The sequence below is a fragment of the Genypterus blacodes genome, unplaced genomic scaffold (assembly GCF_046128005.1).
Source record: "Genypterus blacodes isolate CSIRO-AG114 ecotype Tasmania unplaced genomic scaffold, CSIRO-AGI_Gbla_v1 ptg000060l_1, whole genome shotgun sequence".
NCBI lineage: Eukaryota > Metazoa > Chordata > Actinopteri > Ophidiiformes > Ophidiidae > Genypterus > Genypterus blacodes.
The window spans coordinates 146,394-162,500 of NW_027466872.1; the positions used below are offsets into that span (position 1 = coordinate 146,394).

General features: G+C 48.6%; 3 protein-coding genes across 4 annotated transcripts in view; all 3 read left to right on the forward strand.

The window, feature by feature from the left end:
* The window catches only part of LOC143003346 (uncharacterized), a 75,191-nt gene extending 69,537 nt beyond the window's left edge, over positions 1 to 5,654 (forward strand). The window contains exons 15-17 of the mRNA XM_076153949.1: positions 3,711 to 3,742; positions 3,850 to 3,883; positions 4,512 to 5,654. Of these exons, the coding sequence (XP_076010064.1) occupies positions 3,711 to 3,742; positions 3,850 to 3,883; positions 4,512 to 4,651 (206 nt within the window). The 3' untranslated portion in view covers positions 4,652 to 5,654. The remainder of the gene's footprint in view (positions 1 to 3,710; positions 3,743 to 3,849; positions 3,884 to 4,511) is intronic.
* A 1,479-nt stretch (positions 5,655 to 7,133) lies between these two features.
* On the forward strand, positions 7,134 to 13,188 carry ifrd2 (interferon-related developmental regulator 2). Of its 2 annotated transcripts, XM_076153950.1 has the most exons (13): positions 7,134 to 7,643; positions 8,661 to 8,723; positions 10,415 to 10,528; positions 10,627 to 10,711; positions 10,859 to 10,983; positions 11,079 to 11,233; positions 11,322 to 11,369; positions 11,481 to 11,659; positions 12,076 to 12,184; positions 12,373 to 12,507; positions 12,610 to 12,738; positions 12,832 to 12,924; positions 13,023 to 13,188. In XM_076153950.1, exons 1-13 carry the CDS (start codon positions 7,601 to 7,603, stop codon positions 13,101 to 13,103), a joined length of 1,359 nt encoding a protein of 452 aa, XP_076010065.1. In that variant the 5' UTR covers positions 7,134 to 7,600; the 3' UTR covers positions 13,104 to 13,188. The 2 variants fall into 2 exon arrangements, with proteins under 2 accessions (XP_076010065.1, XP_076010066.1); XM_076153951.1 differs by lacking the exon at positions 8,661 to 8,723 and having other exon boundaries at positions 7,135 to 7,643.
* Positions 13,189 to 14,421: 1,233 nt separating this feature from the next.
* LOC143003344 (acylamino-acid-releasing enzyme) overlaps positions 14,422 to 16,107 on the forward strand; it is a 6,809-nt gene continuing 5,123 nt past the window's right edge. Inside the window, 7 exon segments of the mRNA XM_076153948.1 lie at positions 14,422 to 14,738; positions 15,038 to 15,167; positions 15,266 to 15,341; positions 15,444 to 15,519; positions 15,592 to 15,704; positions 15,825 to 15,959; positions 16,057 to 16,107. The exon segment at positions 16,057 to 16,107 is cut by the window's right edge and continues 41 nt beyond it. Coding sequence (XP_076010063.1) covers positions 14,621 to 14,738; positions 15,038 to 15,167; positions 15,266 to 15,341; positions 15,444 to 15,519; positions 15,592 to 15,704; positions 15,825 to 15,959; positions 16,057 to 16,107 — 699 coding nt within the window. The 5' untranslated portion in view covers positions 14,422 to 14,620.

A 16,107-nucleotide genomic window follows, 5' to 3' on the forward strand; every position in this document is an offset into this window, starting at 1 on the left:
TGCTGGTAAGAAGAAGAGAAACTTAACCAGTGTGAAGGGGGAGCTCAAACAACTTGTGGTCAAAATCTCCTGACTCACTCCTCCTGGCTCCTCAGGCGCTTTTAGAAAGAGAAGGAACTTAATTTGCTCAAATCACATGCTCATCCTAAATTTGTCTCTTACAACACACACACACACACACACACACGACCGAGGGGTCAGAACAGGGCAGCTGTGAGCCCCTGGAGCAGTTTGGGGGTTTGGTGCCTTGCAGTGCCCCAGAGTCAAACTGGCAACTCTTCAGCTGCCAGCCCACACTTCTTTCTTGATTCGTACGGGGACTCAAACCAGCGACCCTCTGGTTCCCAGACTGCCTCCGCCCCCCAACCCCCCCCCCCCCCCCCCCCTCCGCTCCCTCCCCAGAGGAACAGAGACCACTGAGTGAAAACACTCTGTATTTAGTTCCTGTAACAGAATAAGAAGGAAGTTGTTTATCAGAACAGTGAGGTCCAGTTATTACTGGAAATAGAAGTGAAACGTCCACATCTCATTTGACTCTGACGAGCTGAATCCTGTAAGGCAATGGTTCTCAAACTTTTTACATCAGGTTTCACCTCCGAAAATATTTGGCTCTCCAAGTAGCACCACTATGGCCGATGTTAAAATACAGTAGCGTAGGCCGACCCTCTTCAGCTGCTACGCAAAATACACACAGGAAGTGACGTGGCAATAATACGTCAAAACTTTGCTTCAAATCAATCTTCAAGGTTCTGGCTAGTAAATAACTTCACTTCAGTTACAATCTGTATAACGTTATGGACCCTCTTAATAGAGTCTAAGAAAAGTTGAGGAAACCGGTCTTCTGATCCAAGTAAAGTGTTTATTAAAGTACAAATGAAACAAAGTGAGAGGGAAACCCTGGGGTTGCTCTGAATTGTATCTCCCCTCTTTATATACTATTTTGGGCTTGGGGTTTCCACGCCCCAAGCCCTTCCCTTTGCCCTACATTTTTGGGAACTTACCACTATTATAATTAGCCTCTTAGTTCTAATAGTGTATTGCTACCTTGCAGCTTTTAAAAATAGTAATAATATCGAAACCCCTCCCATAAACAGGGTTTCACCTCCTTCAGGACACCTCCTATTGTGCTGAGTCCCTAAGCTATACCTTATCTCTTATCATCGGTCATTATGCCAATTAGTGAATTCCTAAACTGCCCATTATCTCTTATCATTTGGTCAGCATGCCAATTCCACATTCCTTTCAGCATCTCATTAGATGAGGGAGAGAGGGCACTTCTGAGACATCCATGCAAGGTATTCCTCAATGTACAAGAAGATATATATATAGTTGCAGCTTCATACACTCAGTGTTGGATCAATCATTGGAATATACTGTGCTTAGATCAATTATTCTCAACAGAAGCACATTTATTCCTCATAAGAATATTTATTTTGACCTTTGTCAGTCACAGCCACATTGTACAAATTGGTACTAGAGCTCTCTCATGTGAACAACTCTCCTATATGGGGAGCAGCATGTTCACACACACGCACACACGCACAGCATGTAAGAACATAAATAACAACTGCATTTCAGTCAAAAACACAAACTGTACTTCAAACACACAGCATTTTGGCAACTATTTATAACTCTTATAGGCCTGACAGGAAGTCCTCCTAAGCTGCACCATCAGGCTCATATCTGACATGAACAAGTCAATTGGTCAAACCTGCATCATCAGTAGTCTCGTCCAGTTTGATGGAATAATAGCGACTATATTTGTGTCTTCTTAACGTCATCTGCCATGGCTCCTATTCTCTGCGCCAATTCAATTATCTCATGGTTCAGATATTTTTTATTTGATTCCTCCGTGTACCACGGTTTGAGAACAACTGCTGTAAGGGTTCATGTCTGGAGCTTCATCCCATGTTAGCCTCAGTCACAGTCTGCTGGTGCTCAGTTTAGAGGCTCAGCACTGCAGACCGTGAGGAAGACCACAGTGTGACCTTATACAAAGATGAAGATCAACTCAGAGACCTTGGCTTTCTTCAGAACAACCCCAGGTTTAGACTCTGTCTCTGTCTCCAGGTGATCTTCCTGAGAGTTCTCCCTGCTCGTACGCTGACCTGTCGGGATGAAGAGTACAGCACAGGGATTGAATGCTGCCCTAAGTGTCACACAGGTAACAGGATTTAAATACCTCATCTCTTTGTATTTCCTCCATTCTGCCGTTGTTCTCCTGCTTCCTAGGTCTCTAATCTGTGACCTTATTCAACCCTCAGTACAGACAAACCTGTCACTTCCTGTCTATGACTTCAGCTCAATCTTCAGACTGTCTGGGCCAAGACGAGAAAAGTCTTTTGTCCTTTGTCGTTCTTCATTTTGCTGCGATTGGTTGTCAGAGTTGAGTGGCATCTCATGAGTAAACCATGAAGGGGGAGACTTTGTGTTGTGCTGTTGTTTTCTCTGATTTTGCTCCAAATCTCCTTTTCTTAAAGAGTTCCCATTCAGATGTAGTTTTTCATTTCCAAAGGTAACAGAGTCATTAGGCACTGCACAGAGTACAAGAGCACGTCATGTCAGGCCTGCAGGGAGGGGAGCTACATGGACGTGCCTAATGGACGCCAAGAGTGCATTCAATGTACAACCTGTGATGAAGGTAGGTTTCATGTTGGACATGGACTCGCCATAACTAGAGGTCCAGATGGCCTGGTAACCCAGGGATACCTGAGATGCTTTGATGGTTCATGTGTGACCTCACTGTGTTGACAGGTTCTGGTTTGAAGGTGAAGAAGTCGTGTACAAACAAGTCAAATACAGTTTGTGAACCTGAGGATGGATTCTACTGCATCGCCCCTAAAGGTCCACACTGTGAGACGGCACAGAGACACAGAGGCTGCAGACCAGGACAACACATCAGACACAAGGGTTAGTGACTGACTTTAATGAGCTGGTGTGACTGTGAGTGTTGCTGTAGAACTCCATGAGAACTCTAAAAGAGTTATTACTTTCATATTCATTGAGATGAGCAATAGAAACAAACCTGTGCAGCTGAGTTAGTTGGGGTTTTCTCAGTATTACTCAGTCGTGTCAGTTTCCAAATTAATCTACAAGCCAGAACTCTGATGTTTGAGCCTGTAGGTCCACTGAAAATCCATGAAAAGGGCCGATGATAGGAAATATGCACTTTTGCAACGAGCTGAAGCAGACAGACTGAGCAAACTAACAGGTTCTTGTTCTAAATGATTGTAAGAATGATTGATGTCCTTTGTACAGGAACAGCACAGACAGACACAAACTGCTCTGACTGCACTGGAGGAACCTTTTCAGATGGATCATTGACTTCCTGTCAGGAACACACAAGGTAAGTGACTGCGTGCACGCGCGCACGCGCACGCACACACACACACACGCACACACAGTATAACAGTTCTCATACATTTCCTCTGTTCCTCCAGATGTGAATCAAAGAACCTTCAGGAGAAAACTCCAGGAACCTCCTCAGCTGATGCTGAATGTGAAGAACCAAGCAGTACAAACACAGCACAAACTGTCAGCGTGGTTTTGGTCCCTGTTGTTGTTGTTGTTGTTGGGGCCATACTGTGGCGTGTAATTTATTATAAAAAGTTTCACAAGCAAAAAGGTACGATTAGCATTAGAAAGCTAAATGTTTCATGTAAATGTTTCTGCCTCATGTCTTTGTTGCTGACTCGTGTGTTTATGCACAGGAGCAGGACAAGAAGAGGCTGGAAAGACTGAGGTATGTTTATATAACCTTGAGTCTGATCTGTAGAACAGTATCTTTGTAATGATGACTCATGTTGATTCATGGAAGTCACTGATGGATCATTCTGTTTTATGCTCCAGGCCCTGAGGGATAATCCTGAGGAAACATCTCCAGGTGAGACAGCATTGATCCCTTTACAGTGTGAATGTGTATCCACTTCACACAAACAGGGACTTTGACTCTGTGTTTGACTCTGTGTGTGTGTGTGTTCAATATGGATAACAACACAGATAAACCTATCATATATATATGTTAGGATATAATATAAAGTGATATTAACATGTACAACACTGTAATGAGCCTCTGATTAGAGCCACAGTGTGCTGCACATGTCAATCACCCAGCTGCATCACTGAAACCAGGCTGACAGTGGATCATCACACTGTGGAACAATAAGGAATGCTATGATGTAACATTAAAAACAAAACACCTGAGGAACTTAAATCAGATGTAGTTGTAATAAATCCAGGTTTATCTCTCACTTACACCATCATTTAACCAGGGAATTGTTTCAACACGTTGATTCCTACTGGCTCTGTCTGTGAGGGAGCAGCTTCATAAGCATCACACCGGGAGAGCAGGTGGGAGTTTTATTCTCCCAGAATGTTTAAAGACACATGGGTCACAAAGGTCACAGACAGATAACTGTATGTAGAGTCAACAGAGCGGCTCCAGAGGCTCAATATAGAGCAACCTAACATCACTCAGCTCCTCTGATCTCTGGTTTTGTCTCCACATGAAGAAGACGGCGAAAGGTGGAAGAGCTTGGTCCTCGACCCCAGGGTCCATCATCACCAAGCTGGACAGTATTCTTCACACAAAGACGATGGAGCAGCAGCAGGGACAAACACACAAACAGACGATATCAGTGGCCTCCCATAAGCAGATCATCTGAGGCCTGTTCAGGAGCCACAGCTTCAACCTTCACCTGCACTGTCCTGGACATTAGACAGAGAATAGCAGCAGCATGTAGATGGAAAATGGCAGTCAGTTTATATTCAAGTAGGTGTGACTGTAAAGTGTTAACTACTTCCTGTCAGTGTCCTGTAGCCGATCTTCCTCCTGACAAAGTAGACGGGGCCGGATGATGAAGTCATGTACCGACGCCGCCTGTTTGAAGGGAGAGGAATGACTTCTCTTCCTTTTGATTTCCTGTGAACTGGAAGCATGGATGTTATAATGCTGCAGGCAGGAGATGAAGGCAGGAGGATGATGAGCTACAGGACACTGACAGGAAGGCTGTTCACTCTTCACACTCACACTTCACTTACACTTAATTTTACTTGTGCAGTCAATCTAGAAAGGTTAAGTGGACCAAAGCAGGGTTTGTATGTTTGGTGGGCGTGACCAGCTGAGAGGACTCGTCTCAGACCGGACCACATAAGCCTAGAGTCTAGACAGAGTCCACTCAGAGAGACCCAAGACCCTAGACCGCTAGTTGTGTACTATGAGCACTTCAGCTGTCTTTATGTTCTACATTGTTCTGATTGTTTGTTAGTTAGCTGCTGTCCTGGTTTGTCACGATGCTTTGATATTAACATTAAACCTTCATTCTTTTGCCTTAACAGATCTCTGCATTCTGACCTCATTTAGAGGTCGTGACCCCACTAATTGATATCACAATTAGTTTCACATACAAAGGATGTAAATAAACGTACAACCAACTCAAACAACAAACAACTTCACTGATTGACTCATCCCAGTGACCTGTACTATAAAGGAAGCTCAGCAGACTTCACCATCGAGCTTCATCAGAATCACAACTGCTAATCAATACGTTTGTTAATGCAGCCATGCGTGAGCTCACAAGACTGGATGATCACATGAGGATACGTATTCCATTCTGGAGGGGCTTCTGTCTTATCGCATTATTGTTTGTAATGTATATTTTTTTAATCTGTACAGTGCTTTGGTAACCTCTGTTCAGCTTGTTTCCAAAATACAAATTTTAATACATACACATTTTTTTGATATCACCTGTTTCTCATCATTATTTTAGTTGCAATCCCCGCAGCAAAGCAAGTCAGAAGTGTCCATAAATGTCTGCCTTCCATCATGAATCTGTAGTTTTGGTAAAGAATATCCTTGTGGAAGTGAAGCAGATTTTGCTGCTATCTAAACTCCTGCAGGTACCTGCAGGATCACCTTGATGTACCTTTGAGGCTTAAAGGATCCTGCAGGTACTGTGAACCCTATTTTACAAACGAGGTGATTGGTCAAGAGGCGGAACTTGAAATGTCACAGCTTGGAACACAAGTTACCGAGGTGATAGAGCTGATTAGCTACTTAACCCCTTCATCTCTCTTTGCAGTCCTAGGAAGAAAACTCAACAGACTTGACTTGGCTTGCAACTCTGAACCGTGCAGTCAGCGTGTAGGAACAAGATGGAACGCTCACATGCAGCATCTTTTAGGTCAGAGCAGTAAAGGATCATGTGAGAGGCGTACGAAGAATATAAAGATATGATGACAGCAAAGAGCAACACCACAGTTGCACACAACACTAAAGAGGAATGATGGCGTTGCTGGCAGGGTTGTCTGTGTATGTGTACAGCATGTTTGTGTGTTATCCTATTTTTATGATTCTGTGTAAAGTGAACTGAAACATTCTTGTCAAATGCACTTTAACCCCTCAGTCACTCTTCACAGTCCAGGCTCTTGGTTACAACAGGTGGTTAGAGGATGTCAAGCCGGCCATGGGGTTTCAGTTATGATTCATAGTTTTTGTGAAACTAGGTGTTATCTTTAGATTAGATTAGAGTCAACTGTATTGTCGTGGAGCGGGTAAAGGCCAAAGAAATGCATTAAGCATCCAAGCAGATGTGCTAAAATGTATGGTATGATACACAGAGAACTATTATATACAGGTCATATATATGTGTGTATAATAGTGCAAGGATCTGTGCAAAACAGTGTATTCTATTTAATTCTATTTATTATAAGTGCAATAATTTAGGGTTAATATATATTTTAGAACAGTGTATATTTATATCTACATTAATTGTTTAATGTATATTAGTTCTGCACATAATAATTTCCACATTATTCATTGTTTCGCGTGTTTATTTCGTATTCGAAAGGGGGCGGGCTCCTCCTGAACCTGGCAACCCGCGTTCTCTGCGTACAGACGGAGGAAGAGGGAGGTTTCAATTATTATTCATTGTTTATTGTTTGTTTGCTTTTTCTGCTTAAATAACTATCCGGTGTGCCAATTGTAGCGTAATTTCGTTCGAATGTACACTATGACGATATGACAAAGTTATAAAAGTGCATAAATTCCTCTAGTCTAGAAGACGGCAGAGTTTCGCGTGTTTATTTCGTATTTGAAAGGGGGCGGGCTCCTCCTGAACCTGGCAACCCGCGTTCTCTGCGTACAGACAGAGGAAGATGGTGGATTCACAGACCGCCGCGTGCTCCCGACTCCGACACACACACTCAGGAGAACACACTCTGTCTCAGCCCGGGGTCAGACACAGACAACGCGGGGACAAAAACAGATAATAACCGAGGAAAGCTTCTAAGGAAAGACACGTTTCCGCCACAGCTCTCAACTCTTAACGGAAGAGTTACACGGGGTGTGTTGGCGGCAAGCGGCGCTAGCCAGCGTTAGCCTGTGGAGTGTAAACACGAGTGTGGGCGAGGGTTCGAGTCCGACGCCGGGAGGGTTTTGACCCAGCGACCAGGCGAGACGGACCACGAGGCGGGGTCGCCCTGCTGCCTACCGCCTTCAACGGGACACCGGGAACTGCTCGCACCGGGGACGAGCCGGCTAGGAGTGCGACCGAGCTAACGCTGCCAGCTGACCTCAGCTAGTTTTGTTGTGATTTGGGTGATGCCGCGAAGCAAGAAGGGCAAGCGAGGCTCCGGTAAGCCCGGTGAGTAACAATCACACACACGCTCACTCTGCACACACACACTCTGACACGGAATGAGGAGGTTTGTGGTGTAAATGCGCGTCTCCCCTTTAAAGCGGCTAACTAGCAGACATACCGCCGCCATATGGAGTTTAAGAGAACACACGGGGCTGTGCTGCTCTATGGGCTTAGTTTGTGATTATAAGTGGTTGATATTGATTAATCTGTGCTGCAGAGAAGAGGGGGGGTTGACTGGTTTGTGGGCGAAATCGCCCCGTAAAGTCGATCGATGGGTTAACTTTAAAGTTTGCTGCGCTGAATAGAAGAGTCACCATGAAGCCCTTACTCTCAGGGGTCAAAGGTTATTAATAGCAGCGCGCAACGTCCGGTCAGGGCCGGGACGTGAAGCGGTCCGTCCCTGAGGGAGCCCCTTGGCCGCGGGTTGGACCTCATAACGTCTGGGACACATTTAGCTCAACGTGTTCGGCACTGTTACTGTACTACACCGTGCACGTGCCTGGAGCCCCCCCCCCCCACCAGGGAGTGACGTAGCTGCTGAAACACGTGCGACCCACTCACACACACACACTCTCACAGGTTAGTGGAAGGTGGGTTCTTCTAGAAGTTTATAATTCACTTCAAACACATAATTGCTCTTTTTAAGTCTAAGTTAATCCACTCAGACTGGTTCGTCTGTCAATCACAGATCTCCCTGGTAACAAAGGTAAGACACTGATCTTCCATAAGAGAAGAAACCCCTAGAAGTGGAGGCTTTGTTGCCATGTGACCTTGATGGACCAATCGGAGCCCTCCTGGTGCCCCTTCAGTCACTCAGGCTTCTCCAGCCGGCCGTCATTGTTTTGCAATTCAAATGTGTGTGTGATGAATGAAACCGTGGAGCTCAATCACTCTGTGTGTTCTTCTGCATCACCGCCATTTTCTGCCCCTCCCCCCTCCTTCACCCATGCGTCCATCGATGCCTCCTCTGTTCCGTCCGTCTGTCCATCTCACGCCCGTCCCTCCACTCCTTGTCTCCAGGCTCCCTTCGTCAGGAGGTTCTTCAGGTGCAGCTGTCAGCTAAAGCCTCGCCGGGGTTGAAAGGTAACGCCTTCGAACCGTGGCACTTGACCCCTGACCTGAGCTTCACGCCCGCTTGAGGCTGGCATGCATGGAGCAAACCTAATGTCCACTCACACACTCTAACACACCGTGTGACTTTACGTCTCAGCAGCCAAACTCTTCACCAGAGTTCTGTAGTACGGATCGCCCCCAGGTTTCACCACACCTGACCTCCTAATCTGACCCGACCCCTCACAGCGCGTGGCTGCTAACATCTGGTCCTGTTTTGTTGTCACCAGGTGTCGGCGTTCCTGCGTTCTTGCTTAAACCTCTGCAGACGTGAAGCTTCTAGTTCGCCTGTGTTGACACCAGAAAGTCGGGCTGCCATTGTTTTGTGTTTGTGGCTTTGTTTACTGTCTCTTTGTCCTCTCCAGTTGGTGTCTTTGTGTGTCGTCCTCTTGCTCTGGGCTCCTCTGTGACCCCTGCTGAGGAGACGACGCCCTCGTCTGTGAGCAGGACTTGGTTTCCTTACTTTAGCAGACGTCTTACATGAACTCGCCTGACATCTGTGTGTCGGTGTGTTCTGGTTAGAGCCAACGCCTCGTCAGCACAGAGCAGCAAAGTGGAGAGGACACGTGAGCTCACACACACATAGCTGAGCTGGCAGGCTTGGCGTGGGAAGAGGCGTGTGTGTGTGTAGCTGCAGGGGAGGAACGAGTGGAGTTCAAGGACGATTCCTGTGAAATGACAGAGCGGCGGCTCAGACGGGAAAGCCTGCGAGCTGCTGAGTGAGAATGTGAGCCAGGAGAGTTCAGGCTGGAAAAGTGTTCAGTCAGCAGCTGGAGTGTGAGCAGGCCCAGCTGAGCGTGGAGAAGAGGAGTGTGACCGCTCAGTTACTCCCACTGACCTGGCTGACCTGTGCACACACACACTGAATGAATATATGGCCCCTCTACTCTCCTGTAATCCAACCTACAGTAGAAAGTCCTGAGCTGGCAAGAGCCCGACATGACATGTTGGTATCCTCAGGACAGTGTGTGTACCAGCAGCAGCTCAGGTTAAACTGTGAGCTTCCTGCTGGACCGGCTTCTCCGTGGGTTAGAGTGTGTGTGGGGCTGAGTGTATTTATACGCGTGTGTGTGTGTAAAGCTCTCCTGGTGTACAGTTACTGACAGAGGAGGACAGCTGAGCAGGGTTGGTTTGAAATCACCTCGCCCAAAACTGCAATTAATGCTGACTCAGACTCTAAAGCTGTCAGAGTTCCTTCTTCTCTCTCTCCTCACACTTCCTGTCCTCTGTGATCCATACTAAACTTTATTGATCTGTGCTGCAGTTAACTAACACAGGCATCGGGTGGGCGGGGCTAGAGCTTGGTGGGCGGGGCTATAGCCTGGTGGGCGGGGCCATTATCCGACCTGTTGCACTCTGAGCCGTTGGGTGTCAAAGGTGTGTGAGGTGAGCAGGGTAACGGGTAAACGCCCTGTCTGACGCCGCCGAAGCGCTGAACAGCGTTACTCACCCTCGCTAATGAGGGAAAACGCCATCGCACGTTGGACCCAATAACCTGCCTGGCAACACACACACACACACACACACACACACACACACACACACACACACACACACACACACACACACACACACACACACACACACACACACACAGTCACACACAGTCACTAACTGAGACCCTCGCACACTCTAAGCTGACATCATCCCTTTGCTCTCTGCAGGTAAGAACGGGCTGAAGGGAGAGTCGGGCGCCAGCGATGATGAGCTGAACTCTGAAATCCTCAGCCACTGCAGCAGCGCCAGTGAGAGCACATCGGCCCTGGAGGAGGGAGCAGGTGTGTGCACACACACACACACACACACACACACACACACAGTATGTATGGACGCTTGTGTCTAACTCATCTAATGTGTGTGTGTGTGTGTGTTAAAGGGGGCGAGCCGGTGGATGAACTGACGGCTCAGGAGGAGACAGAGGACAAACTCAAGCAGTGCATAGACGACCTGATGGACAAGAGGTGAGGACACAACAAGAGTCTGTCCTCACTGCTGCAGAGGGACGAGGTTGATTAAGACACAATATGATGATTCTCTCTGTCTCTGTCTGTCCCTCTCTCTCTGTCTCTGTCTCTCTGTCTCTGTCTGTCTCTGTCTCTGTCTCTCAGTGCTAAGACTCGTCTTGCAGGTCTTGAGTCGCTCCGTCAGGCCTTTTCCTCCAGAGTGTTGTACGACTTCTTCATCGAGCGACGCCTCACCGTCAGTGACTGCCTGGAGCGAAGCCTGAAGAAAGGTGTGTGTGTGTGTGCGCGTGTGTGGGTGTGTGTGTGTGGGGGGTCATGTTGGTTCTCATGGTTCGCTGACTCCTCCTCCTCTTCCTCCCCTCAGGCGGCGGTGAGGAGCAGGCAGCAGCAGCCACACTCTTCGCCCTGCTGTGCGTCCAGCTGGGTGGCGACGAGGCAGAGGAGGGCTTCAAGATGCTCCGCCCCGTCCTCACTGCCGTCCTGATGGACGGCGGTGCCAGCGTGGCGGCCCGTCAGAGCGTGAGTCGCCGCTACGTCATGTGAAGAACCTAGACTTTGATGTTTAAGCCGCTCTGCTGTTCTGACGTGTCTCTCTCTCTCCCCTCAGTGTGCCAGAGCGCTCGGGATCTGCTGCTACGTCTCTGCGTCTGAGGAGGTGAGGACGGCTCGCTCTTCCTCCTGTCTCCGTGATCTCTGAGGACCTCCGCTCCTCATCGCCTCTCTCTGTTCCTCACCCTTTCTTCTTCCTCTGCTCCGGCCCCTGTAGGACCTGGTGATGTCCATGACCCTGCTGGAGAGCCTCTTCACGTCCTCCTACCCAAACAGAGAGGGGACGCTGCCCACGCCCAAGCCCGGGAGCGCCGCCCTCCACAGCGCCGCCCTGCAGGGCTGGGCACTGCTTGTCACCCTCTGCCCCGCCTCCAGAGTCAACCAGCTGCTTGACCTGTGAGTAACAGAAACAAGGGAGGACCAGATCCTCCTCTTCTTCTTCCTCTTCTTCTGTTTCTCACGCTTGCTTTAATCAAGTCTAGCAGAGTTCAGCGTTTCTGCCGTGGTTTAGAAAGAGGACTTCCAGGTCTTGAGATGTTGCAGTAGAATGGTGAAATCTCCCTAAAGTTGTTGGTAGTTGAGCAACAAACGATTTGCTTTCCTAACATGTTGGTTGAGGGTGATTGTTGCTAGGAGACGATGTTACATCACTGATGTCATGAAGGATGTATGTATTATTATTATTATTATGTGTCTGAAGGCAAACACAATACAGAAACGCTGAGGGCAGGAAACCTGACAACCTTTCCACCCATCGCCTGCAGCCTGTGTGTGTTTGACGGGATGTTTTGTGTTTCCATGGTTACCTGCAGGCATCTCCCCAAGCTGCAGGCCTGCTTAGAGAGCAGCGACGTCAACTACAGGATCGCAGTGGGCGAGAGCATTGCCCTGCTGGTGGAGCTGGGACGAGACATAGACGAGGTGAACACACACACACACACACACACACACACACACACACACACACACACACACACACACACACACACACACACACACACCTGGAGGTTCTCATCTGGTGGAGCTGGAAGAATAAACACACTCTCCCTCTTATCTACACACTGTAACTGAACTGTAACACTCCTTTTTGTGTGTGTGCGTGGGTGTAGGACTTTGAGGTGGAGGACAGCGAGAGCCTGTGTGTGTGTCTGAAGAGCTTAGCCACAGACGGCAACAAACACCGAGCCAAGAACGACCGGAGGAAGCAGCGCTCCATCTTCAGGGAGGTGCTGCACTACATCGAGGTGTGTGTGTGTGTGTGTGTGGTTCATGGCTGTAACAAACATTCCTGTCTTGGTCGGCGTCTTCGTCTTCCTCGCCCTTCACTCATGTCCCTGTGTCTGCAGAGCGAGGACTTCACAGTGGAGAGGATCCGCTTTGGCGTGGAGAGCCTTTACATCGACAGCTGGACCAGGAGGCGGATCTACGACGCCTTCAAGGACCTGCTGGAGTCTGGAGTCAGACACCACCTGCAGGTCAGGGAACGCACCAGGCAGGAGCAGGGGTCAGAGGTCAGGGAGAGGTGAAGTGAAGTTTGTTCCTCATGTGTTTGGGCTTTGTTGTTGCAGTTCAACCCTCTGCTCAGAGACATCTTCGGCCTGGGGGCGCCCATCATCATCGACGCCGCCGTCAAAGGCACTAAGATCTCACGCTTTGAGAAGGTAAAGAGCTTTGTAACGCTTTATTATGTCTGTTTCCTTCTGTGTTGTCATGGCGGCGGCATAAAAATTACTTCCTGTCTCTTCCTTTGTGGTTCCAGCATCTTTTCAACTCGGCGGCCTTCAAGGCGAGGACCAAACAGATGAACAAAGTCCGGGACAAGCGAGCCAACGTCATGTGAGAGGACGAGGAAGAATATGCCGGCGACACCTCAGGGTGACGGACACAAACCGATGCCTTTGACCTTTAACCTCACAGGTGTGAAACTTTTAACGGGGCCGATTGTTTTCCTCTCTGGCTCTCTGAGGATCTGAGAGTGACAGTTTGTCTTCAGAATGGAGCCCAGCTTTACCTCTGATCGGCTCCTCTCAGAATGTTGCTTCATCCATGTGAATCCTCACAAACACAGAAGGTGCAGCGGCTCTTAGGTCGCCGAGTGTTGTGGTGGAACAGGCGGAGCTTCGCCGTGACCCTCAGATCTGTCGCGTACCTTCAGACTCGGCGTCCCGCTCAACGTTCCCTCTGGCGTTCTGACTTCAGACCCGAGCAGCCACAGACATATTCCCTCTCCCTCTCCTGGCTCCGTCTCCGTCCTCAGACCCCAGAGTCGCTGCCAAACCAGGAACGGACTTCAGAACCAATGCAAGCTAAAGGAACACGCCTGTGTGTGTGTGTGTGTGTGTGTGTGGGGTGTTTGCTTGAGTGTGTGTGTGTTTTACTTGATTTTTAATTGACACCACAGAATGAAACACTTGGAAACAAAGGAGAAGACTCTTGCCTGATTGAAGATGAGATCTTTGTATTCATATTTCAGAGGGATGAAATGGATTTTAACCATTTTTTGGTGCACAATTGTATTTTACTTTCTAATTTATTGAAAGGAGAGAACAGAAGTGTGTGACTTTAAAGGAACAGTGATCATATGATGAAGATGAGAGTAATTATACATTTATTCATGTATATTTTTAATGCAGGTCACTGGGGGGTATACAGTACAATCTATGTGTGTGTATTACACACACGCACACTGTACATAGGGATGTGTGGTGAACCTGATAAGTTGAAATGATTTGTGCCTCTGATCACTAAAGGTTTGGTGCTGCTGTCCATGAGCGAGACATAATTCAGTTTAATTCAGACGCCTCAGATGAAAACATGAAGTTTGGTGTCTTAATTTGGAAAGATATTAAATAGAAACAGACACTTCTTAGTTCTGGGAACTATAGTGAAACCTTCACTCAACTGTCAGAGGCTCTGGTGTTATGGAACAAATGAAATAAAAGTATATTCGAGCACTCCCTGTGTTGTCTTCAATTCTATTTTTTTTCCCAACTCAATTCCAAATCGATATTCATGTTCTCATCCATACTGTACTAACCGCGACTTGTAGTTCACTAGCAGCAGTCTATATCCATCTGTCGCCCTCTTGCGGTGACGGTTGGTTGTGCCCTGCACCCCTCCAAAGTGGTACGGTCCATTCAGCATGGAGGCTGCGGGACGAAGCAGGCGGCTGACAGGAGTTCAGCCGAGCCGTCGCGAGGCAAGCTCACTCAGGGGCTTCTCTGGGTGACGTCATCAGCGGCGGACACTAGTGATTGTGACCAAGCGGCGCGCGCGAGAGTGCAGTTAGCTAGTTTGTTTGATAAGCGCGTGCTTGTGTGTGTGTGTGAGAGAGAGAGTGTGTGTGTCCCTGTTGCCATGGAGCCCAGAGTCAGCGGCCTCTACGCGGAGGTCAGCAGCCTTCCTACTCCTGTTTCTGCCGACGTGACGGAGCAGAAACTCCAGGAGACAAGAAAAAGCTACACGGTGACAGGAGGTGACTGACTGTCTGTCTGTCTGTCTGTCTCTGTCTTGTGTATCTGTGTGTGTGTGTGTGTGGGTCTCTCTCTTTTGGATGTCTCTCTATCTGTGTGTGTGTGTGTGTGTCTCTCTCTCTGTGTCTCTCTCAGTAGTCTCTCTCTCCTGAGGTCTCTGATCTGTGACCTAAGCTGATAAATGGGTTTACATAGCGTAACCATCTGCTGGGATGTCGTGTCTTTGATTTCTGCCTCGGGTCAAAGGTCAGGGCTGTAACCTAGGCCTGGTCTCAAACCGTGTGTGTGTGTGTGTATCCAGAGTGGATCCAGAGTGATTTGGTTCGAGGCTCCAGGCTTCACTTCTCACAGCAGTGGACTCTGACAGCTGACGACCACAAGACCGTGACCTCCGTCCTCCCACCAGGAGCCTGCGCCCCACGAGCTGGAGAGTGAGGCCCCAACGCATGCTCGCCCGTACACACGCACAACCACTCGCCCGTACACACAGGAAGTTGTTGTGATTGTTCTTTGCTCGTTTCCCATCCAGGTTACTGAGCCGACTCTCGCCCGCTTCAGGCCTAAGGGCGGTCGTCAGGGAAACCGGAGGGCAGCAGCTCCTGGAGGTGAGACGGATCACATGGAGATGATAGAGTGTGTGTGCGAGAGAGATAGAGAGAGAGAGAGAGAGAGAGCTCTCAGTCTCACCCATGTTTGTCCTTCCTCAGATATGGGCCGGACACGGACTCAGGAAGTGCCTCAACCTGACGGCACACAACCAGCATGGCAGAGTGTACGACGATGGTGAGACTGTGTGTGTGTGTACATGGTTGATGTATGTTTATGTGTCTCTGTGTACTTACTGTGTGTTCCCAGCCCAGTTTGGCTGTCTGTCGTGGTCGGAGTGTGAGGACAAGCTGCTGTATGTAGCTGAGCAGAGCAGAAGCACTGCTGCACACACACATGAGGGACAACCTGCCTTTGGGAAGGTGCTGCAACACACACACACACACACACACACACACACACACACACACACACACACACCCTTAATGGATGATGTTTATGATGAGTTTCTTTCTTTGTTAAACTTGTGTGTGTGTGTGTAGGACAGGAGTGTGTACTGTGAGGACTGGGGTGAGGGTCTGACCGGTAAGAGCGTTCCGGTGGTGTGTGTGGTGAATCTGCAGACGGGTGCGGTCCGCGTGCTGCAGGGCGTCCCGCCTCACGTCTCGCCTGGACAGGTGAGGACAGAGGAGACAAGGACACGTCCCTGATGTGGAGGACATCAAAGCTGCCACACTCGTCCTTTCATTCACGCATGTGTGTGTGTGTCTCCAGGCTCTGTGGGCTCCAGGAGGTCAGTCTGTCTTCTTTGTGGGCTGGTGCCAT

Bases quoted from the DNA above. Each gene is read 5' to 3' on its own strand.
- ifrd2 (XM_076153950.1), top strand. From the start codon at position 7,601: ATGCCGCGAAGCAAGAAGGGCAAGCGAGGCTCCGGTAAGCCCG. The intron at 12,185-12,372 runs GTGAACACACAC...GCGTGGGTGTAG, and splicing joins TGGGACGAGACATAGACGAG to GACTTTGAGGTGGAGGACAG. The intron at 12,925-13,022 runs GTAAAGAGCTTT...TTGTGGTTCCAG, and splicing joins AGATCTCACGCTTTGAGAAG to CATCTTTTCAACTCGGCGGC.